At 44.6% G+C, this 22,503-nt stretch overlaps 1 protein-coding gene across 3 annotated transcripts in view; it reads left to right on the plus strand.

Moving 5' to 3' along the window:
- adgrl1a (adhesion G protein-coupled receptor L1a) overlaps positions 1–21,056 on the plus strand; it is a 141,702-nt gene extending 120,646 nt beyond the window's left edge. For all 3 annotated transcript variants that reach the window (XM_056400918.1, XM_056400917.1, XM_056400919.1), the window contains 19 exons: positions 1,399–1,726; positions 3,147–3,440; positions 4,840–4,943; positions 5,968–6,153; positions 6,363–6,401; positions 8,088–8,268; positions 8,420–8,542; positions 9,498–9,706; positions 9,799–9,972; positions 10,543–10,752; positions 11,198–11,418; positions 11,723–11,789; positions 11,949–12,040; positions 12,228–12,396; positions 12,662–12,817; positions 13,993–14,089; positions 16,947–17,069; positions 18,575–18,592; positions 18,746–21,056. In XM_056400918.1, the coding sequence (XP_056256893.1) occupies positions 1,399–1,726; positions 3,147–3,440; positions 4,840–4,943; positions 5,968–6,153; positions 6,363–6,401; positions 8,088–8,268; positions 8,420–8,542; positions 9,498–9,706; positions 9,799–9,972; positions 10,543–10,752; positions 11,198–11,418; positions 11,723–11,789; positions 11,949–12,040; positions 12,228–12,396; positions 12,662–12,817; positions 13,993–14,089; positions 16,947–17,069; positions 18,575–18,592; positions 18,746–19,668 (3,714 nt within the window). In that variant the 3' untranslated portion in view covers positions 19,669–21,056. The remainder of the gene's footprint in view (positions 1–1,398; positions 1,727–3,146; positions 3,441–4,839; positions 4,944–5,967; positions 6,154–6,362; positions 6,402–8,087; positions 8,269–8,419; positions 8,543–9,497; positions 9,707–9,798; positions 9,973–10,542; positions 10,753–11,197; positions 11,419–11,722; positions 11,790–11,948; positions 12,041–12,227; positions 12,397–12,661; positions 12,818–13,992; positions 14,090–16,946; positions 17,070–18,574; positions 18,593–18,745) is intronic.
- Positions 21,057–22,503: the final 1,447 nt, after the last annotated feature.

The following is a 22,503-nucleotide window of genomic DNA, read 5'->3' on the forward strand; positions in this document are numbered from 1 at the left end:
AGTCCGGCAAAAGGTCATATGTCACACATGAATGACTTACCGTTCAGGTTACACAAGTGCACTGACAAATGAGATGCAGAGATATTGTTGACCGCTTTGTTGTTGTCGTGTCAACATCATCTGCAAAAAGGTCAGGCCTAATTTCAAATCCTGTAATATTCAAAAACTAATCTTCACTGGTATGGTAAATATTTGATTGGTTTTTGTGGATGTGGTGGAGGACAAGGAACCGCAACCAGGTTCTTTCTGGCTTCAAACGTTAGGTTGTCTACTCGTTTGTATATCAACAGTTTAGAAGCATGTGCTCTACACATTGTTGTAAATACATCAATCCAAAGTCACATTAATTTGCTTTACTCACTTGGAAAAACTCAAAACATTTGAGTTTTTTTTTCTTTCATACTTTCATACAAGGTGGTTATTTGTTTCTTAACAAACGAAACTGCAATCAGGCAGCCTGTTCCCACATAATCAGAGTTTCAATTAATGTGTTGTTCCAAGAGACGGGACCCATTTATTATCACCATCTTTGACCTTACCAGGAAATTGTTTTTCAAACTGCATAAGTTAAACTATCCATCTAAAATATCAAACCCTGCATGAGCTATGAGAGTGTAGAATAATGGAGCAACAAAGTAATAAACAAGAAAGTGATCACTTCCATCATTAAGGAATTGTTTGGTTTCTGGGGAGATTTATTATTTTTCCCGCTTACCCAGAGAGCAACATGTAGCGGTCTCTGTTATGTCTCGACATACAGTTTGAAAGTATTTTGAACAGAAGCAGCTTTATGCAAAGGCAGAATATATATATGTATATTTCTCCTCCGAAGCTCACGCATTAATTACTTTTTCAATATTTTGACTAGTGCTTGTAAATCTTAATATTATTGTATTAGAAGTACAATTTGTGCTGCCGTAGGGTCCTGTAAACACGAGGACGATGGAAAATGTCATTTCTATTTTGATAATAAAATTAGAGACTTGATAGGTGCTCAATTTTGATAGATAGTTTTTTATAGTTTTGTATAGTTTTTTAACTGTTTTGTTTTGTTTTTTTGTTCTTTTTTTTAAATCTTTTTTTGTCTCCTTTAAAAGTCCAGTGTTCTAATTTCCATTGAGCTGCTACTTTACCGTAGACTCCAACTAATGGAGCGTCTGTAAGGAAGCTTAAGCTCACCATTCAAAAAACTGCACATAGAGAGATAAAAAAGGATATCAAGAAACCAAACGCTAATAGTCTTGCTCTTTTATTCTTGAAGAGTATGTAACTTTTTTATGACCTCTATAACTAAAATTCCCCCAAAACCAAAACCTCTCTTCAAGCTTCCCAGTATGATCATTTATACATTAAGCCTTGGCTGAGTGGCTGAGTTCAGCATCTCTTCCTTGCCTGTAGGTAAACCCTTACACCCTGCGCTTTGAAGGCACCTGGGAGACCAGCTTCGACAAGAGGATGGCGTCCAACGCCTTCATGGCTTGTGGCGTGCTATACGCGGTGCGGTCGGTCTACCAGGACGATGACAGCGAAGCAGGCGGTGACCTGGTGATGTACGCCTACAACACTAACCGTGCCCGCGAGGAGCCTGTCAACATCCCTTTCCCCAACCCTTATCAGTATATTTCCTCTGTGGACTACAACCCTCGAGACAACCAGCTTTATGTCTGGAACAACTATAACGTGCTGCGCTACCCGCTGGAGTTTGGACCACCAGACCCCACCACAGGTGAGGAGTGAAAGCACAAAGAAACACAGCAACTTTAGTTTTTTAATCTACAATTGTGAGATATTTTGCATCTGTAAATTGGTGCAGATGTATGAGGCTGTCACAAAAAGTATGTATAATTTACCCCCCAATTCCTTTCTAGATGACGACTCAAGAGTTAGCTGAGTTTTAGCTGGACTGACCCAAGCTGGTAGTGCGGTCTTATTGAAACTGATTTATTCCTAAATCTGACATTACAGTTGACCTCAAGTTTAGAATTACCATTGGACGTGATGGTTAATATTTGTAGACCCAGTTGTGAGCTGATAGGATTGTAAATTGAGTATCAACACATCTGCTGTTGACTCAGACACCACGGCAAATATTTTGAACAGAAATATTAGGAGTGCTGCAGAGAGTGGTCTACAGATACAAATATTAAGGATTTACATATAGAAAACCATTGTGTTTCTTTATCCTTATGTCATATTCATAAAATGTGAAATTATGAAGGAGAATCTAGAAATTTGTTTTTCTGTCATTTCCAGCATGTACAGTACATACACATACAAAAATGAGGCTTCTTGCTTGACCAGGGAACACACTCAAACAGCCCATGCAGAATGTGTTTGTGACTGTTTCTTATCTGACATTTGGATGCCTCAGATAGCAAATCATTGTATTTCCATCCACAGCCATAGTTACAGTAAGGCGCAGCTTCTCAGGTATGACTGCGGTAGCACTTCATATCAACTTCTCTGTGTCATGGATAATGAAAAAGTCATTCTGAAATGATAAGAGGGAGGATAAAACGAGAACACCACACTGCATTTTGGCAGTCCATCAATATGAGAGGGAGGTTTGGATGTACTGTATATCTGAGCTGCATAAAGGCCTGTATAAAGCTCGGATTATGCCCAGAGAGAGACGAGGCAGAGACAGACGGGCGGGAGCACTCACGGAGTTGTGCGCTGACTCCGCGTTTGATCAGTTAGGATTTTGTAGTTGTGATGTGTTGCTTTTATCTTCGCATTAGGTTTGGTTGTTAGTGATGGTGACTTCTCTGATACATTTGATCAATTATTTACTTCCCACTGACTTGTGATGATGCTTTCTCTCCATCTCCTCCCCTGCTTCTCCTCCCCTCTCTGGAGAGCAGGCTTTGAGAGGCTCAAAAAAGTATTTGTCACCCCAATTATTGCGGGGCTAACTTTTGAACTCAACTTGTGAGAGACAACGTACATTCATATGCATGTGTCCTTCGCTCTCTTGATCCCTTTTATTTTTTATTTTTTTATTTTGGATATTGCTGTTGGGTGTTGCTGCTCTCTAACAAATCCCTTACATCCTCTTATAACTTTCTAAATGTCTCTCACTCATTCTGTGCCTCTAACTCTGACTTCTCATCTCTTCTCTCTGTATTATTATGGGGTTACCTCAGGCCCTTTGACCACCACCCAAGTGACCACCACTCTTCCAGCCAGGCCGTTCACCTCCAGTGCCAGCCCCTCCACTGCCCGCCCTCTGGCCCCGACCTCACGCCCAATCGGCTCCATCAACAAGCACCCCGATCTTCGACCAATCACAGCCACTGTGCCAGTCACCCGCCGGCCACCTCGCCCTCCTCAAGGCCCAGAGCCCCACGTCTGCGAGGCGAAGCTGGAGCGCGGTGTCCAGTGGCCCACCACGCAGAGAGGAGAAACGGTAGACCGACCGTGTCCCAAAGGATCTCTAGGTGAGGACAGCTGCTGTTGTGTATTTTTAAACGTGTGCGCATTTTTTCCACTCCGTGAAACAAACAAGTATGCACGGTATATCTCTTCTGTGCATGTGCCCAAGTGATCAGCATGTTTGTACTCTCACACTTGTTTTTTTCCGCTGTTGTCTTCTCCTGTCCCTGTGTTGGTCCCACCAGCAGGCACAGTCCCCGTGGACTGGCAGATGAAAGCCCGTCCTCCGCAAATGAAAGGCTCATCTCCCACAGAAACGGAGCTGATTGAAAGTGGCAAATAATGCAATGAAAGGCTAGACAACACAAGTTTCACTTCCCTTCATGCTAGCTTCTATACCTCTGTACATGCAGCCATCAAAAAGCCCTCTTTAGTCACAGGGGGGAAAAAAAAAAGGCATCTCCCTCCATCTTCCTCTCCAATGCCTTTCAATGTTTCTGTATGTTCTCTCTGCGAGAACGGCAGTAACATTAAATTAGCAGCTGGCTTAATTGCCACATCTTGGCAGAGCTCTCAAACCCAATCTGTGGTCGATGGAGGAGGGAATAGAGGAAAAAATGGGAGAGAGGGGGAAAAAAAATCAGAGGGAGAGAGAGAAAAAGTGGGTATGAAATGCAACGCCACATCTGCTCTGATCCGTCTACAACTGTGAAGTGTTGAAGCATTGTTTTTGTCGTCTCCGCTCTTCCGTTCTGCTTCTATCGCTCTCTTTCTTCCTCTCTCTCTCTCTCTCTCTCTCTCTCTCTCTCTCTCTCTCTCTCTCTCTCTCTCTATCTCTGGTCCCACTTCTCGTCTTTTCTCTGCCTTGTCTTTGTGACTTGACGTTGGTTATTTGTGTTAGGAAGAGCGGATAGACCCCCTCTCTGGTTTTATCCCGGCGTGGTGTCCTTTCTCTGAACCTAGCTGGAAATGAGGGTTGGTGGAAGATGCTTCCCTTCAGGTGTTTTTTTACTTGACAGTGAGGGATCGAGCCTGATGTCTCTGGTGTGTGCCTGTGTGTGCAGAGTAAATGTTACGTGTGCATATGGTCCTTTTAAATTGTTTCCTTTTACAGCATGAAAGCCACTTCTGCCCCCTGCCATCTTCCTCCTCCATTTCTCTTCCCTCACTTTCTCACTGCCCTACGCTCCATTATTTAACCTTTTCCACTTCTGACCCATTTCCTCTCAGACTTTTTTCTCAACCTCCTCCTCCTTTCTTCCCTCTCATCTTCAAACACTTTTGAGTATTGCATTTTTAAAATTCATTTCATTCCATTTTTCTTGGGTAAAAAAAAAAAAAAAAAAATTGTGCTCATCCCTCTCCTCCACACTTTCCCCTTTAATTGCAGACACCTAATGCTTATTATCTCTCCATTACTCCCCCCCTCCCTCCTCTGTTTCTTCTCCCTGTGCTCGTCTCCAGGCATTGCTTCGTTCCAGTGCTTGGCGGAACAGGTCATGTGGAACCCGCGGGGTCCTGACCTGAGTAACTGCACCTCCCCGTGGGTCAACCAGGTGGCCCAGAAGGTGAGACCTGGAGCCTTACCCCCTGGCCATGGGTCTGTCCCCTTCCTCTGTCCCACTGCCCCGGCCATCCTCCCTGTCCACATCCACACACACATTAACATATCTCCAAGGCTGGCCTGATTAAAATACAGACTCATTTCAAGTGGCCCTTCATTACAAGGCATCTGCTCTTAATACTTAATTAACTCTCTTTTTTTCACTAATATACTTTAATTACAGCCAGTTTAAATTATTTTTAAGAATCAGGCTTCACAGCTTGCAAAGGCTGCCACTGTTATTCTGCCACTTCACTCTCTCCATCATAGTCTCATAATGCATTATACCTGTGCAGCTGCTTAACATCATGGTCTGTAGATGCGCAGTGATTTTAATTTTAGCTGACATTTAAAGTACGAAATTGTATTACAATATTCACAATAATAATTTACATTTTTTGCAAAGTCTATGTAATAGTGAAATAAGAGTAAACTGGTTAATGGTGGCTACATTTCTGCAGGAGAAACCTCTGATTATTCAACCTTGCAGACCCTTGACCGGCTTTCTAAAATGTTTTTTAAGTGTGTGTGCATGTGCCTGGAAGGGTAAGTAGCATCATGTTGAAAAGTAACATCATTGAAAGAATCCATTTTACCTTCTCCTTTTGGCAAAAATCAATTGCAATTGCAAAGTGGTTGCTAAGGGTGTGATTTTCAAGTGAAACAGCGCAAGGGAGAATAAAAAACTTGACAATTTGTTCTACAAGGTCCATCGTTGTTAACATGATACAAGAGGGGCAGATAAAACAGATCCTATTTTTTTTGGAGAGAGGTCTGGGGAAAATCTGACTATTGAACAAACATTATGCAGGTTTTTTTAGTGTTGAAATTAACACAAAACCTTTGTGTATTCTTAGTGTGCATGTGAACATTTAACAGTGTGAATTTTCCAGCAGCTGTGCATGAGCCCATCAAAGCACATCTGTTTTATCATCCTTACGGTATCACTGTATGTAAACACACACATGTTCATGTGTTTTCATGTGCAGATAAAGAGCGGTGAGAATGCTGCCAACATCGCTGGAGAGCTGGTGAACCACACGCGGGGTCGGATCCAGGCGGGAGATGTCAGCTCGTCCGTGCGACTGATCGAGCAACTGCTGGACATACTGGATGCCCAGCTTCAGGCCCTGAGGCCTGGAAACAAGGAGTCAGCTGCACGAAACTACAACAAGGTAGAAGAAATTATAAACACACGCATAAGTATACACACACACACACACACACACACACGCCCCTGCTATATTTAATTCAAGCATTAGAAAAGAACGCTGAGGTTAATGTGAATTTACCCCCCTAGTGCACATGCAAGGACCGGTGAGTTTTTAATTTACAGTTTTCTAGTTTAGCTGTTTAATTCCAGCCTTTGTTTTCTCCCTTCCAGCTCCAGAAGCGAGAGCGGACCTGTCGGGCCTACATCCAGGTAGCTTTTCTCTTTTATCTGCCTCCTTTACATGCCCGTGGAGTAGGACTGCTGTGTGACTTAAAATAACTGAAGGAAGATAAATCCTTGAGTAGACTCGGCTTGTACATGAGATTCCTTCGGCTCAGTGCTCTGTATTATGATTTATATTGCCTTTGGAGTCATCACTTATGGAATTTCTCGTTTGTGTTGAAGAGCAGTGTGAGTAAGCTTTGGTATATATCCTGGCAGACAGAATGTACAGTATGTATTTAAATGCTGGTGTAGTGTTTCCCTGAGCATTGAAAGCTGATTTGTAGTTTTTCTATTGCTGGTGGTGTACACTGTCTTTGAAATGTGGGTTCCTTTAACGTGGAAGTCATCTCTCTGTGACATAATCTTTGCTTTGTTGCACTGCGATAGAGCCTAATTGTACAATATTGGCACTGGCCTCGTTGTGTTGCACAATAAGGTACAATATCTGCGGCTCTGAGAAAATGTAATTTGATGATAGCATGGAAGGCAACAGTTTGTGTTACTACACCCTTCTGTGCTTTTTCAATATTTGTGCAATATCTGTGGTTCTGAGAAAGCTGTAATCTAATATGATGAAAAGGCCTTGTGTATGCTTCTTTGTAATGATGAAATGCGGCACTCTGCAGCACACGCTCTTTTGTGTGTCTTGACCTGTCTGCAGCATACTGTAATATGACACCGCATCTTCTGATCTCTGCTGGATGAAGTAAAGGCTGCTGTGTCGTATGTAACTGGACCATTATTTTTTGTCACTCATTGCAAACCAGCTCAGTGTAACCCCACTGATCAGAGGATAAACCCAAAAAAACACTCACTGCTGTGGCAGCGGGGCTCTGATGCTAAATTCATTTTGTTAACAGCAACGCTCTTTATTCCATACGGCAGTCAATCCTTCATTTTGAGAGGCCTGAGCAAGAGAATTACATGATTCATCAAGCAGGCTACTCCAATAAATTGGATAGCTGATACAACCATCAAAATTGCCATTAAATGAATTGTAAGTGTGAAATAGAATGGTAATATGTCTGACATAGCACAGTAATAAATGTAGTGCAGGGGAGTGGTGAGTTTCTAGGAAATTATAACGAAATAGCGACGACTTTGTACTTTGAAGTGCGCAACTAATACGGTTACACTTTACAACTCGATACATAAAACGAATAATTATCAAGGACCAAGTAATAAACAAATCAGGAACTAAGTGATAATTACAGACTAGCTAATTAATAGTTAATGGCACTTTTTGAGAACAGAGGGCAGACTGCTAGAAACTGTGTTAATGAACCATTGTCTAATGATAAGTTATCTGGATATCTGTGAATCTGCATACTAATCACTTTCTTATGGAATTGTTCTGTGCCATTTAGTGCACTCAGAATTGTGTACTAAATGGCACAAAACCAATAACGTATCATTACTGCTTTATTTGTGTCCCACATGTGCAATTGTGTGCCGTACTAAATGGCTGCTAGGAATGGGTCTTTATTTCATGAGTACTTTGCAGTGTTGTGTCTACTCAAGTGACAAAAAGCGACTGAATTTGAACTCATCTAAAAAGATGAAAAAATTTTATTAATCATCAGTTATTTCCTGGTTTCTTTTAGTACTTGTTCCTTTCTAATGACTGTTTTCAGTGACAGCCACTAACGGTACACCTCCTGACTGTGACAGGCGGTGGTGCAGACAGTGGACAACCTGCTGCGTCCCGAGGCTCTTGGGTCGTGGCAGGACATGAACAGCACAGAACAGGCCCACACTGCCACCATGCTACTGGACGTCCTGGAGAAGGGCGCTTTCCTGCTGGCCAACAACATGTATGGGAATCGCTTCTCTGACCGAGCGCCCAGCATCGGTAAGAAAACAGTATGAATGGCGGTAGTTATGGTGGGCGTATGGATGAACCACAGTGTGGACCGCTGTTTGCTACATCTCTCCAGGGTCTGTTTTTGAGTCTAGGACGGCGCTGAGGTAATTTTTTTTGCATGCTGTGTTTCCACCATCAGATCTGGAGGTGCATGTTCTAAACACAGAGATGGACCTGCAGGACCTGTCCTTTCCACAGAACTACGCCAGTGACAGCACCATCCAGCTTTCAGCCTCCACGATCAAACAGTACAGCCGCAACGGTCAGCAACCCCCACCCCTCCCCGTCCTCGCCCCGAGGACTGAAAAATTGCACTGTCCTCTGTAGCCCACTCCCTTATGTTTCCATTTGCATTTTCATGCGAGCTTAAAACAATCTGCATGCAGTTGACTAAGTTATTGGTTCATAATAATAGGCTAATCAGATTAACAAAAGCGCTGAGACAATTTCTTTTCCTGATGGTTTCTTAACAGCAGTCTTAATAGAATAGCTGGGAAGGCGTGTAGATTACAATCGGCCCCAGTCTGACAGAGCAATCTCAGCACTCCCTCTCTTCCCCATTCCATTCCCTCGCTCCGTCTCTCCGCCATCTTATCCCCCTCTCTCATCTCTCTTGTTTCTAACCCCCCCTTTCCCACCCCCCACCCCACCCCCCCAACCCACCCCACCCCATCATCCTCCACTCCACCGCTCCCCTCCTTCCTCCATTGGCCCCTCATCCCCTACCCTTTTCTGTTTTCTGTCTCCGCTCGGCTCTGCAGTGGGAACGAGATTAGAATGATTGAAACAAACGCACATGAAATATTCATATGGAATAATAAGAGATCTGTGAATGCTTGAGGGATGAATGTTCCATTGCCCTCCACATTAAATCTCGCTCTCTTCCACCAGTCAAAATGAAACGGTCCTTACCATCATTCTAACCTTCACTAACTCTCTCTCTCTGTCTCCCTCTCGCTCGCCCTGTCACTCCCCGCTTTCTATCTCTGTCACTCTCGCTGCCATTACCATATTATGCCCCCATTTCTGTATTTGGTCTTTTTCCCCCCTTCACTTCCCTCCTGCTCTCTTTCATCGCTCTGTCTGTATCTTCCTTTTCATAAAAAATCTGCCTTTTTTTTTTCTTCTTCCTTTTCTTTAATACTCCTGTTCTCACGTTCTCTTTCTTTCATTCACTTTCTCTTCATCTTTGCGCTTGTCTCTCCCTCCGCGCGCAGGACAAGTCAAGGTGGTGTTCATTCTCTATAAGAACCTGGGATCCTTTCTGTCCACTGAGAACGCCACAGTGAAGATGGAAGTGGACGGGCCGAGCCATGAAAAGAAGCGCCTGGCGGTCAATTCCCATGTAATCGCCGCGTCTATCAACAAAGAGTCCAGCAGAGTGTTTCTCACTGAGCCGGTGGTCTTCACACTCAAACACCTGGAGGTGACCTAATTCAGTCCTCATCATGCTTCATTTGCATTCTCACACATGAACTCTTCTCATCTTCCCCCTTTGTTGTTTTCCTTCTTCCGCAGCTGGACAATTATTACACTCCAAACTGCTCCTTCTGGAACTACTCGGAGCGCTCCATGATGGGGCAGTGGTCGTCGCAGGGCTGCAGGCTGCTGGACACCAACAACACGCACACCACCTGCTCCTGCAGCCACCTCACCAACTTCGCCGTGCTCATGGCTCACCACGAGCCCGATGTAAGTAAACAAGGGCGTGGCGGACGCACGGTTTAAAATGGAAGCCCGAGTAATTTATGCAGACGTTCATTCGTGCGAGTATTAGCGTTCGCTCACTCTCAGTCACACACCCGCACACATATGCACATTAATGTACCCTCTCAAGGCTGACAAGCTCTTTGTTTTGAATTTTCTCTTCTCCTTCTTTCACTCCGACATTCAGGGAGGCACACGCTTACAAATTCATGTCCTGCTACTTCTCGCTGACATTCACATGAATTTGAATGTCATGTATTTTTTTCAGGCCGCCTTGTCTCTTGTCTCTACAGTTTAGCTCCTTGCATATATTTACAAATATTAAATAAAGCAATTTTGCGTTTTCTCTCCCCTCCCCCTCTTCTGTCTATCCATCCCCTATTGTCTCTATTCGCTATTATCCCATCTATCTCTGTACTCCTCATCTCCCGTCCCATCCTTACAATACTTTGTCCTCTCTCTATTTGCCCGATTCTGCTGTGTACCCCCGCATATTCCCTGTCCACACTCTCAAACCCCACCGCTTTTGTTTACCCGACTCTATACGGACCTCAGTACCAGGGCCGGATGCATGAACTGATCCTGTTTGTGATCACCTGGGTGGGGATTGTCATCTCCTTGGTGTGTCTAGCCATCTGCATCTCCACTTTTTGCTTCCTGCGGGGCCTGCAGACCGACCGCAACACCATCCACAAGAACCTCTGCATCAACCTCTTCATCGCTGAGCTGCTCTTCCTCATCGGCATCGACAAGACAGAGTACCACGTGAGTTTGTAGCAACATGTTCGTCTGTTCCCAGCTCGGGATGTTAGGTTCTCGCTCATGAATAGGGTCTGGTTAGTTTTTTGTTTTTTCTTTATATTCCAACTTGAAAATAACATAGAGAGTTACAGTGTAGCACAAGTGACAACTTGAAAAGAGACTGTGGAGAGGTGGTGTGTTACTACATTACTCTATAAAACATTTACTGCACTGAGTAATGAATTACCACTCAATAATATGCACAGAGCCAGTCACCCAGGGGGCAGCTTTTCTTTTTTCCCTCTGTGAATGTCCAGAACTACTACTGTATTCTGAGCTTCTGACTCTGCTCTGGTTTCTTCTGTTTTTCACTCAGTTATATGCCTTGATCTTAACTGTTTCTCCTTCTTCATCTTATTATTTCCATTCCTCATCTTCTTCTCGTCCCTTTACTCTCTCCCTGCCTCAGATTGCCTGTCCCATCTTTGCTGGCCTTCTGCATTTTTTCTTCTTGGCTGCCTTCTCCTGGATGTGTCTGGAGGGTGTGCAACTCTATCTCATGCTGGTGGAGGTCTTTGAGAGCGAGTACTCCCGCAAAAAGTACTACTATCTGTGCGGCTACTGCTTCCCTGCACTGGTGGTTGGCATCTCCGCGGCCATAGACTACAGGAGCTATGGGACCAAGAAAGCGTACGTGTGAAGACAGGCCTTTTGCACCTGCAGATTGAGAAGTAGGATTATGCTATTCCCCCAGCTGGAAATGTAATATGCAGTGCTGTGTGAACGGCTCTTGCACCTCCCCGTGGACTGGCTTTTCTGAGCACACTTAGCCAAAGCCTGATGATTAGCCTTCATAAGATAATCCGCTGAGACAGGGAAATAGTGTGTGTGCATGCCTGCCCGTGTGTGCGCACGCGCATGTCTGAGTGTGTGCGTGTTTGTTCGTGAGCTTAGCTGCATGTAAAACTCTCTCTTCTCCTCTGTGTCACTCCAGATGCTGGCTGCGAGTGGATAACTACTTCATCTGGAGCTTCATTGGACCCGTTTCATTTGTTATTATGGTATTAGCTTTACTGTCAGACAGTATTATTCCCCTCTCCATTTTTGATATGACACAGTAAAACCAAAAGTATTTCCCCATGTTTGCTTTGTGAGGTTTTTGAAGCACACTGTAAAGTTCACTGCACATTTACTTGACTCTTCTTATCTTCTGTCCTCAGCTCAACCTCATTTTCCTCATGATCACGTTACACAAGATGATTCGCAATTCTTCAGCACTCAAACCCGACTCCAGCCGCCTGGATAATATAAAGTGAGTTCAAATTATTCAATGAGAGTCATACTCCCTGAAACTACTGTTGTTGTTGGTGTTTTTTTTTTTTTTTTTTTTTTTTTTTTCTCAAGGAAACAAATGTATGATAAATAAACCACACTGTCAGCTGGATGAGTCAGTTTCCCTGTGTGTCACTGATTAACATTTCTTTGTCCGCTTCCATCAGGTCGTGGGCTCTGGGGGCCATTGCTCTGCTGTTCCTGTTGGGGCTGACGTGGGCGTTCGGCCTCCTCTTTATCAACGAGAACACAGTGATCATGGCCTATCTCTTCACCACCTTCAACGCCTTCCAGGGCATGTTCATCTTCATCTTCCACTGTGCCCTGCAGAAGAAGGTAATATGATAAAAGATTAGTGTTTGGGATGCATGGATGTATGGATGGATGCATGGATGGACGGATGGATGGATGGATGGATGGATGTTCAGCACATTCAGTGTGTTAGATTGATTGCATTAAGTACATTTTGCTGTAGCCTTGTGATAAAAGCCTCTGTTGCTTCACATTGCATCCACCCTAAGTGTTTGTGTTTATGAGTGGCTTTAAAACATTCCTGTAGTGCTGGTGGTGACTTTTTTCTTCTTTTTTTTTTTTTTTACAGGTCCATAAGGAGTACAGTAAGTGTCTGCGTCACTCCTACTGCTGCAGCCGCACCTCCACCACCAGCTCCCACGGCTCCCTGAAGAACTCAGGTCTGCGTGCCAACAACCGCTACTACAGCGGTAGCCAAGCTCGCCATGCAGCGGCCCACAGACAGGTGGGGGCAGGATAGACCCACACATAAAACTACGGCACACACAAAGCAGTATGCACATACACAGTGCAGGCGCACCTGTGTGTTCATTTTTACACATCAATCAGACCACTGTTGAGTTTTAAAATTGTGTTTTTCTTAGAACAAATGAAAAGTAGATCTGCCTATGCGGCAAGATGATTTTACTTATTTTCAGCATAAATCAGCTTATTTCAGAGGAATTACTTTTTTTTTTGCAGCACTCTAAAAAAATAGTGTCAAAACAAAATAAATAACCTTAGAAAGGAGGGAAGTGTCCTCTCCCTGCTGCTATATTCTTTTTTGCCTTATTTAAAAGATCTGTTATGTAAGATTCTGAAGTATGAAATGAGTGTATCTGCGGGGGTTTGATTGCTGATCAATACCGATGACTCACCGATTACTTGGCGAAGCATTTGAATTTGTTTACTTAACTTACTCTTCAGCCCATAGTCACGTTGTTTTCATTTGCCAGTGACAAAGAGAAGCGCGGCGCGTGAAACACCAGTGTTGCTATACATTTTGTTCCAAGTGACATAACGGTATTAAAGCTTGTTATATGGTGATCTACAGTGTGATGTGTTCATTAGATGATTCTGGTGAAAATCTGCTCAAATTAGCCAGCTTACACACCTCTGTTGTGAAATTTCACTTTTATGTGTATTTTATTGCTGGCAGCCCCCGTGCTTACCAGTGAGTAGCTGACTCATTAATAAAGATATCCTTTGAAGTCCGTGTGCTATATATAGACACAGGCACCATACAAGACATCTGGAAGTACTGTGCATGCTGGCATATGTGTAATGGCACACACACACACACACACACACACACAAACATACACACTAATAGTGAATCCTCACAAACAAGCTTTTCCCACAATATAATAAGACGCTTCCAAATAACAATATCAGCTACTGCAATCATGTCTTGAGTTTATTAGCGCCCCTCATGATAACATGACATAGCTGTGTGCCCATTTACCCAACGCCTCTGTCTCTTTATCTGGCTTGTTTGCCTATTGTTCTTTGTGGATTAGAGCGAGCCCAACAGTTTTGATTACAGCAGCCCCACTGAGTTACAAAGTCTACCCGCCGTGTTTCTATATTTAACTTGTTGTCTGTTTGCTGCCGCTCACTGTGCTCTGCTCCCTCTTCCAGAGTCGGATCCGCAGGATGTGGAACGACACGGTTCGGAAGCAGACAGAATCTTCTTTCATGGCGGGAGATATCAACAGCACCCCGACACTGAACCGCGGTGAGGCCATACTCTGTTACTGCTCCGCTTCCCCTTCATTAAGTTATGCACGCTTAAATGCACACAAATACATATTCACATACATACACATTCTAATATATTACACAAGTGAAGACAATCGAACAAAAAAGAAAAACCATGAGAGTGTACAGAGCCAGGAAAAGTACCATTATTCAGTGTTAAATGTGTGTATGTGACAGTATACAGGACAAGGCCTTGTGAATAAGGCTAACTAATGATTCAGATTTCCTTGCAGCAAATGGGCCAGCCAGCAAACGGCAGTTAGTGGCAGCAGTAGCTTAAATTAAACATCATATGGTTGAAGGCTGGTTGGTGGGTGGGTGGTGGGTTTGAGTTTGCAGTGCAGTGGCAGCCACTGGTCAGTAAAAGCGCTTAGCAGCAGCAGAAATATATGAAGCCCAACGTCTCTGTTATGTGGATACGTGTGTGGGTGTGTGGTTGGTGTTAGTGAGTTCATATGCCGGTAATGCGCCATGTGTTGCTGTAATTAAGCCTATTCAAGTGTATTTTTGAGTTTGTGAGTCAATAATGTTAAGTTAACTTAAAGAAGGAGGCTATGTAGTCATTAGACCATATCTTAGTTCACATCTCTCAAGGAGTATAATTCCATTTTTCATCTCTCCACAAACGGTTTGCAGCCACTGGCAGAGAAAAGTCTGTTTTGCTTTATTTGTTCATTTTAATTTCTGATTTCCAGTTTTTCATTAAAAAAAAATTTAATTTGAACAAGGGTGGAGACAGACAATATATCATAATATATTTTGTCATGGTCTCTGTGGTATATTTTCCACATAAGTTACACAGAAATCTTGTTGGGTCAGGCCGTGTGTCATAAAATTACAGGTGTTGTGAACATCATTATGGCAAAATACTGCAATACAAGCCGGCGCTAGTTTGAACTCTCTCCTCTCAGGCTTTTGTGGTTGCATGGGATTAATCACATCCAAACACACCTCCATATCTTCTCTACGTGAATGTAGTGACGCATGCAGTCCCCTCTGAACTCTGCACAGCGCATGAATAGGGCATTGGGAATTATTAAGATAGTGATTGTCTCATCCTCAGCAACCGGTGGCGTCACCGATGCAGCCATCAGTGACACTGAGACGATCAAGGTTGGCTCAAGTTCCAGATTTGGGGTGGGGGGGGGGGGGGGGGGGGGGGGGGGGGGTGTTGATGATGACACAGAAGCAGTTGCTAAATCAGCCGTCACTCTCTATGCTAATTTCATCCATTTTGTTTTTAATGAACTGATTACCGTGTGAGCGAACAGGGGGTAATTATTCTAATTGAGGAGAGTGACAGGAGCAAGGCAGGGGGTGAGGAAGAGGGGTGCTACAAGTGAGCTGGATGGATGAGGTGTATGTGTGTGTGTGTGTGTGTGTGTGTGTGTGTGTGTGTGTGTGTGGTCGGGTGGGCGGGTCGGGTTTCTGTGGCTTTTTGTCACGAATCAGCAGGCCTGGAGGAGATGCACAATGTGGATCATTCCATGTTGTGCTGTCAAACACAAACAACTGTGCTGTGAAGCCTTTATTTTCTGTGCTTCTGAGAAAAGTTTGTCAGTTGGCAGAAAGTGGAAGACGAAGGGGAGCACGGGAGGGAGGGAGGGAGGGAGAGAGGGAGAGGGAAAGGGAGATATAGAGAGAGCCCCGCTATCATGGAGGAGTAATTAAAGAGGCCGAATCTGGAGGCGAGACGCTGCGTTGTTATCACTGGCATCTCGGATCTCTTTGATTTCTCCACTTCACTTCTTCATGAACCGCAATCTCTTCCTGACAATAGTAATGTGTCCAGAAGACAAGGCGCACACACACACACACACACACACACACACACACACACACACAGGCTCTCCCATGATTCCGCTTGCCCTACTTTTTCTCCCCACTTAAAGCTAGTTCCTTTAATTTTCTACAGGATATTCCTATGAGATAGTACACACAGGCAGCTAATCCCAACTAATTTGGTGGTGTTTGAAAAAATTCTGGCATGAGGAACTGAGAAAATGTGGTTGAGTGAGACAAAGCAGAGCAGGCCAGAGAAGGGGGGGGGGGGGGGGGTAGTTGTGTGGCATGCCAGAAAGATGGACAGGGGAAGTGTAAGAGGACAGAATATGACAAATAAATAGCTGTGTGTGAGTGCATATTTTATTCTTTTTTTTTTTTTAAAGAATTCCCTGCTCCCTTGCTATGTGATGAACGGTAGGCGTGAGACCTGAAGGTTGCACTTTGCCTTGGACTACTCTCCGTCATGCTGTCCTATTTTTAATTTCATGGCATTTCTGTTCGAGTTGCCTCAGGCTTGAGCCATACATGGGCATTATACAACATTCTCAGTGTGCCATTTCTTTGAATTATATTTGTCTTGTTGCGGCATTCACATTTCACTGTGAAATTAAGTGTGTTTCAATGGCTGCACCCTTAGACTACATAATGGCATGCATTACTGTTCTCCCCCACATCTGACTACATTGTCAGGAGCCAAAGGGGGAAAAAAAAAAAAAAGTATGGCAATGCTCCAAACAGTTCCTTTTCCCCCTGCAATTGTATTTTTACTCAAAGGTTACAATCAGCAGGCATAAACATTGAGGAGAACACTGTGAAATGCATTACTCCATAAAGTGTCGGCACAACAAAAATAACCCCATCTGAATAAACAGTAAATATTTTTATGATTCCAGATGTTATTACCGAGCCTGGAAACGTGAGTTTCAGAATATTGCCCCTATTGTGTGCAGCATTTCTGCTTGTGCTTGCTTTGCTCTTACACTTGAGGCAAAGATAAGAGCCTGTTTATGATTCTACTCATTTTTTTTCTTCATGTTTGTGTCTTGCAGCGACCATGGGCAACCACCTTTTGACAAACCCAGTGTTACAGACTCGCACTGGTACCTCACCTTACAACACTCTGCTGGCTGAGAGCTTCACCCCGCCCTCACCCGGTGTCTTCAACTCTACCGGTTAGCTCCTCGTAAACACTCCGGTCTGTGTGCGTGCAGTCTTGTCAGCACATGTGTGTGTATCCAGTATGCGCTCAGCTTGCTGTCCCTCTGTCTCTTACTCTGTCAGTAATTTGACATGTTACACACACACACCCATTGCTGTGTTTCAGTGCCTGCACATGTGTATGTGTGTGTGTGTGTGTGTGTGAGCGTGTATGTGTGTTGTGTTGTTTTTTTTGTTTTGTTTTTGTTTTTTTCAGACTATGTAGCTGTCAGACAGATTCACTAGGCTGAGCAGAACAGTGCCAAACAGAGCCTACAGCCTAACCAGCCATCTGGTTCGATCTTGAATCTTCATGAGAACAGCCACAAATTGATTAGAAGTTTTAGCTGCAGTTGTGACTGCCAGGAATCTTGAGGACAGTTGTACTGTTCCTGGGCAGAAAAAGCAGTCGGCTTAAATCATGACGGCCGTAGTAAGGGATCAGACAGCTAGCTCATTGGCCAGGCACAGTCCATCTGGATGTAGGTCGGTCAGGTGTGAGTGCTCACTGTAAGTGCCTGCGTGTGTGTGTGTGTGTGTGTGTCTGCTCGCTTGCTTTTATCTCAGAGTGGGACTCTTTAAACAGCCTGCTAGCTGTTTTATCACATTGCTGCATTCCCCCTGCACTCTTTGGATGCCTATAACTGCTGAATTAGACATGTTCTGGTAATTGCTCCTCTACAGCAGCAGTATTCACTTGGTAAGGGAGAACTATGACTGCGTGTGGCTGGTCTCTGGCCGAGTGTATCAGGCCTAGTGTCTGAGGACTGAAATTTAAGTCAGCGTTTCTGTTAAATATTTTAAATCCTCTCCGCACAATACGTCAAGCCTGATGGCCACAGGCCTGGCAGCCAAGACATTTTTAGCAGAGAGTGGGAGAGGAAGTAGGGAGAGCACTTCATTAGAATGTCTAATTACCCACACCACCAACGAATAAGAGCGTTGATTAAAGTCACACTACACATTAAATATTAAAAATGAACATGCTTCTCACTTTTTGGGCGACTGGCTTTTGCTTTGCTGTGTGATGGTAATTTGGGAGAAAAAGTACATCTTTGGTGTGTTGAAGGAAACTCGTAAAATAAACATTACTGCTACTGTACAAGGTATTGCATGAATAATGTATGTATCTAGGTGTCACCGGCAGTAGTAAATAAATATCCAGAGCATTTGCTTAGATGTTAATGTTGGAGGAATATGGTGTCAGACAAACAGGACTAAGTTTGCATAAATCCAAATTAATGTGACTGTGCATGTGTTTTTGTGCGTGTGGTAAGAGTCGGGAGGTTGGATGTGAGAGAGAGAGGGAGAGAGGAGAAAGGAGGCGAATGGACAGGGATATTTTTTATTCCCTTAATGGTTCCCTTTTGAAATGTCTTTAAAACTAATACATCAAGTTAATGTTGCATCATTAAAGAACACTTACTGACTAGTGTCTTTCATTTTATTCACTCCGCACGACTTTCTCTGGGATGCACAGGAACCTTCCGCGACCCAAGTGAGTGTAATACACCTCAGTTCACATCGTTGTCAGGTTACATTTTACCATTTCATATTTATTCTTTTTCTCTTACTGACATTTGAATCTGTCTGTGTAACAGCGGCAAACCCCTCAGTCTTCTGTCTCTCTTCTGTTTGTGTTTGGGTCCAGAGAGCACGTTATCTAAGGCCCGCGACCCCTGTGGGATGGAAACCCTGCCCTTGAATGGTAACTTCAACAACAGCTACTCCCTGCGCAGTGGCCCAGGGGGTGGAGGTGGGGGCAGCTGTGACTTCCTAGGTAGCGGGGGTGGAGACAGTCCCCCGCCCCTCCTCAATCCCCGCAGCTCAGAGGCGCTGGGCGGCGGCGGCATTCGACGAAACCTCTCTGATGCCGCGGCCTTTGAGAAAATGATCATCTCGGAGCTTGTGCACAACAACCTGAGAGGTGGTGTTGGAGGAGGAAGTGGGGGAGGTGTGGGTGAAGTAGGGGACAGGGTGTGTGGCAGTCTGGCCAGGGGACGTCCTCACGGTGGGGTTGGTCGGGGGACAGTGGGTGCCGGGCCAGAGCCATCTATGAGCATAGATGAAGATGAGGACTTTCTGAGAGACGGACGGCAGCGCACCCCGCAGGATGTGGAGCTACTTTATAAAGCTCTGGAGGAGCCCCTGCTGTTGCAGCGCGCCCAGTCTGTCCTCTACCAGAGCGATCCAGAGGAGTCGGAGAGCTATACGGCCGACCTCACCGAGAGCCTGGGCCACAGTGGCCACAGTGGCCAGAGTGCTGGGGGGCAGGGAGGCAACAGAGCGCCAGACTCCCCTGCCCGTGACTCCCTGTACACCAGCATCACCAACCTGCGAGACTCACCCTACCCTGACAGCAGTCCTGAGCCCCTGGAGGTGGTGCCCCGCTCGGCCCAGCCCCCTGAGGAGCTGTACTACAGCTCCGGGAGGCCTGCCCTTGGCTCTCGTGGGGCCCCCATGCAGACCTTCTACCAGGCCCCACCCCGGAGACCGAGTGGGGAGGGACACCAGGCTCAGGAGCCTGCCCACAATGAGGGAGACGGACAAATGCAGCTGGTCACCAGCCTGTGACTGGAGCCTGAAGGAGGAAGTTGGGGACTAATGTGATGGCCAGAACCGCCTCCTAGCCCGCCTCGTTCTCACATCTCTCCACTTTCTGCTTGTTTGGTTGCCTTTCTTTCTCTTGACATTTATTTAACTAACAGATGAGCAAACAGAGTGACCTTCAGGGGAAGTCATGGCTGACTCTGCAGGAGCAGCCTTTATCTTTAACCCTCCTCTGTCTTATGGAGATGAGCGATGGGTGTTTTTCTGCAGAGCATTCATCTGCTCTCTCCAACCCCAGTCCTCCCCAGTTCTTTTGGTACCCTAAGGCCAAGTCCAGCACTCTGAATGTACCAATCCACCCCCTTTACCTTCAAATATTTCAAAACTCTAAAACTTTGTTAAAGTTTTTTATGTAATTTCTCTTCAGACCTGCCTCCGGAGATGGGAATATCATTTTATATTTTATCTCATTTCCCTTTCTTACCATCCATAGGTCTTTTTTGAGTCATGATTTGATAGGAGTAGTTAGCTGTGGAGACAGGGAATATAGTACACTATTATAACCTAAAAAATGTCTCACAGAAAGCTCTTCATTGTTGCCAAAAATATCTTTTATTGAGCCAGAAAAAAAAAACTAGAACATTCACAAGGCAAACACACACACACACACACACACACACACACACACACACACACACACATACACTCACTCACACATACACTCACTCATCCAGAAGTGCTCATTACCGAACATCAAAAGTGAAAACAGTGCTCCATCTAAGTCAAACGGAGCAAGAGCTTTTGTTCCAAGCAGGCAGTGGGAGCTGATTCAGTGTAGTTGCCTTCATATTCTCTTGTGATGAATCAACAACGATGTACAGAAGTGGAGTAGAGGCAGAGACGGAGACTGAGGAGGCGTTGCACCACCCTTCCAGAGCAGGAGAACCTGCACACATAAGACTGGCCAATCCTCTCCACTGTTCTCTCTGGTTGTTTGCTTTAGGCATTTGAAAAGTTAAATGACTGCCTTGCCATTGTTTTTGAAGAGAGTATTCAATTTGTTGACTTTGGGTCTGCATCCTCTGAGGGGCGGGGGCTGCGGGAGCAGACTGGTGTCACCGCCCCCCTCCCCTGTACTTTGCTGTTAGAGCCTAGCCAGTTGAAGTGGACTTGTTTCCTGCGTGTGGCTGTGACAACCAAGACTGTAAACGTCGCAAACACACCGGTCGACCAATTGGTATAACCGTGTAAATAAAAACCACACATGAATCTACTTTATTCCTGCTATGTAAATAGAGACACCAGATGATCAAAAGCAACAAAAAGTAACAAATACTATGAAAAATGACTTCTTGTACTGCAACAAACAGCCAAAAGAAAAAAATAAAATGTTTTGGAGTTTGTGACCTGAATGATACACTCTATCTCTCTCCCCCGATGCTTGATCTCTCGCTCTTCTGTGCCCCAGCACTGTGCCATTCAGTGAAATTCCTTAGTGATCCGATGGAGAGAGAAAGCCACAGAGAGAGAGATTATAATGTGTAGTAGATTTTTATTTATACAAATGAAAAATGGAACAAAAAAAAAAAAAATCCCGGCACAGTTTTTATGTAATATAATCCATTACATGTTGTTAATGTTTGGCCTTTGACATTCCCAGGGTGGAATTGCCGAGGGCAGCAGGGGGTGGTGGTGGTGGGGGCGGGAGGTGTGGGCCAAGCAAGATAGATGTCGTCAAATGTCATGCTGTGCCTCACAGGCACGATAAGGCATTGTGGGGGAACGACAACATCCATGAAGTGATTCGGTTTGTTCTTGTATTATTTGGAAGATATAACCAGATTACATACTTTTAACAACATGGGTTTTAGCATGTATGATAATGACATTTGTTTTGCTATCAGAGAATATTGCATTTTGCTGTTTCTTGAAGATAGTTTCAGCATTACTCCAGCGCCTAATGTGACAATTCATTAATTTCCTGTGTGCATGTGTGTAAGTATGTGTGTGTGTGTGTGTGGTGTGTGTGTGTGTGTGTGTGTGTGTGTGTGTGTGTGTGTGTGTGTGTGTGTGTGTGTGTGTGTGTGTGTGTGTGTGTGTGTGTGTGTGTGTGTGTGTGTGTGTGTGTGCGTGTGTGTGTGTGCGTGTGTGTGTGTGTGTGTGTGTGTGTGTGCGCGCGCATGTGCTGTGCACCAGACTTTTGTATGTGCACACACATTTGAAAGGCTATTTTTTTGTGACGTGTCTTGAATGCACATCAGTTAAACAGGGGCAGGGGTGGGGGTACGTATTTCCGAGTGCTGCCATTACTTCTCCGCCTCAAATGGAAGTTGCTCTTGTCGTGGCGTTCAGGTACGAGGAGGACAGGAGAAATCAGACCGCCTCCAGAGACATGAGATACCCACATACTATGAAAATAACAAGCAGGGTTGACCGATCGGGAGGAAAAAGGTTTCCAATATGCCACCTTATGCAAGCGATACATTTGAGAAATTAGCTGTCAAGAGAGAGCTGCTCATGAAGCTCCTTTCATCCAGCTGAAATCTGTCTGACCTTCACTAAACTGAGAGTTTGCCTTCTTATACGGTTTATTTATAGGTATTTGTTATGGTTTATTTATCAGTTTTAATGTATGTTTTTGGAATATTTATTCACATTGATTTATTCATGGCATTGTTTCTGTTTTTTTGGGACTTTCTCCCTCATAAACCTGCGGCAAATGAAAGAGTGTGGCAAGTAGACGGAACGTGAGCAGAAAATAGATGCATCCTCTGCAGTGTGACATTTGGCTACGGCCTGACTGTCCCACTTCTAAGAGGACCCAAAGGACAGCTTTTAGCTGTGGCTCCTGGGGCTGGA

This window comes from Seriola aureovittata, chromosome 17 (genome assembly GCF_021018895.1).
Source record: "Seriola aureovittata isolate HTS-2021-v1 ecotype China chromosome 17, ASM2101889v1, whole genome shotgun sequence".
Classification (NCBI taxonomy): Eukaryota; Metazoa; Chordata; class Actinopteri; order Carangiformes; family Carangidae; genus Seriola; species Seriola aureovittata.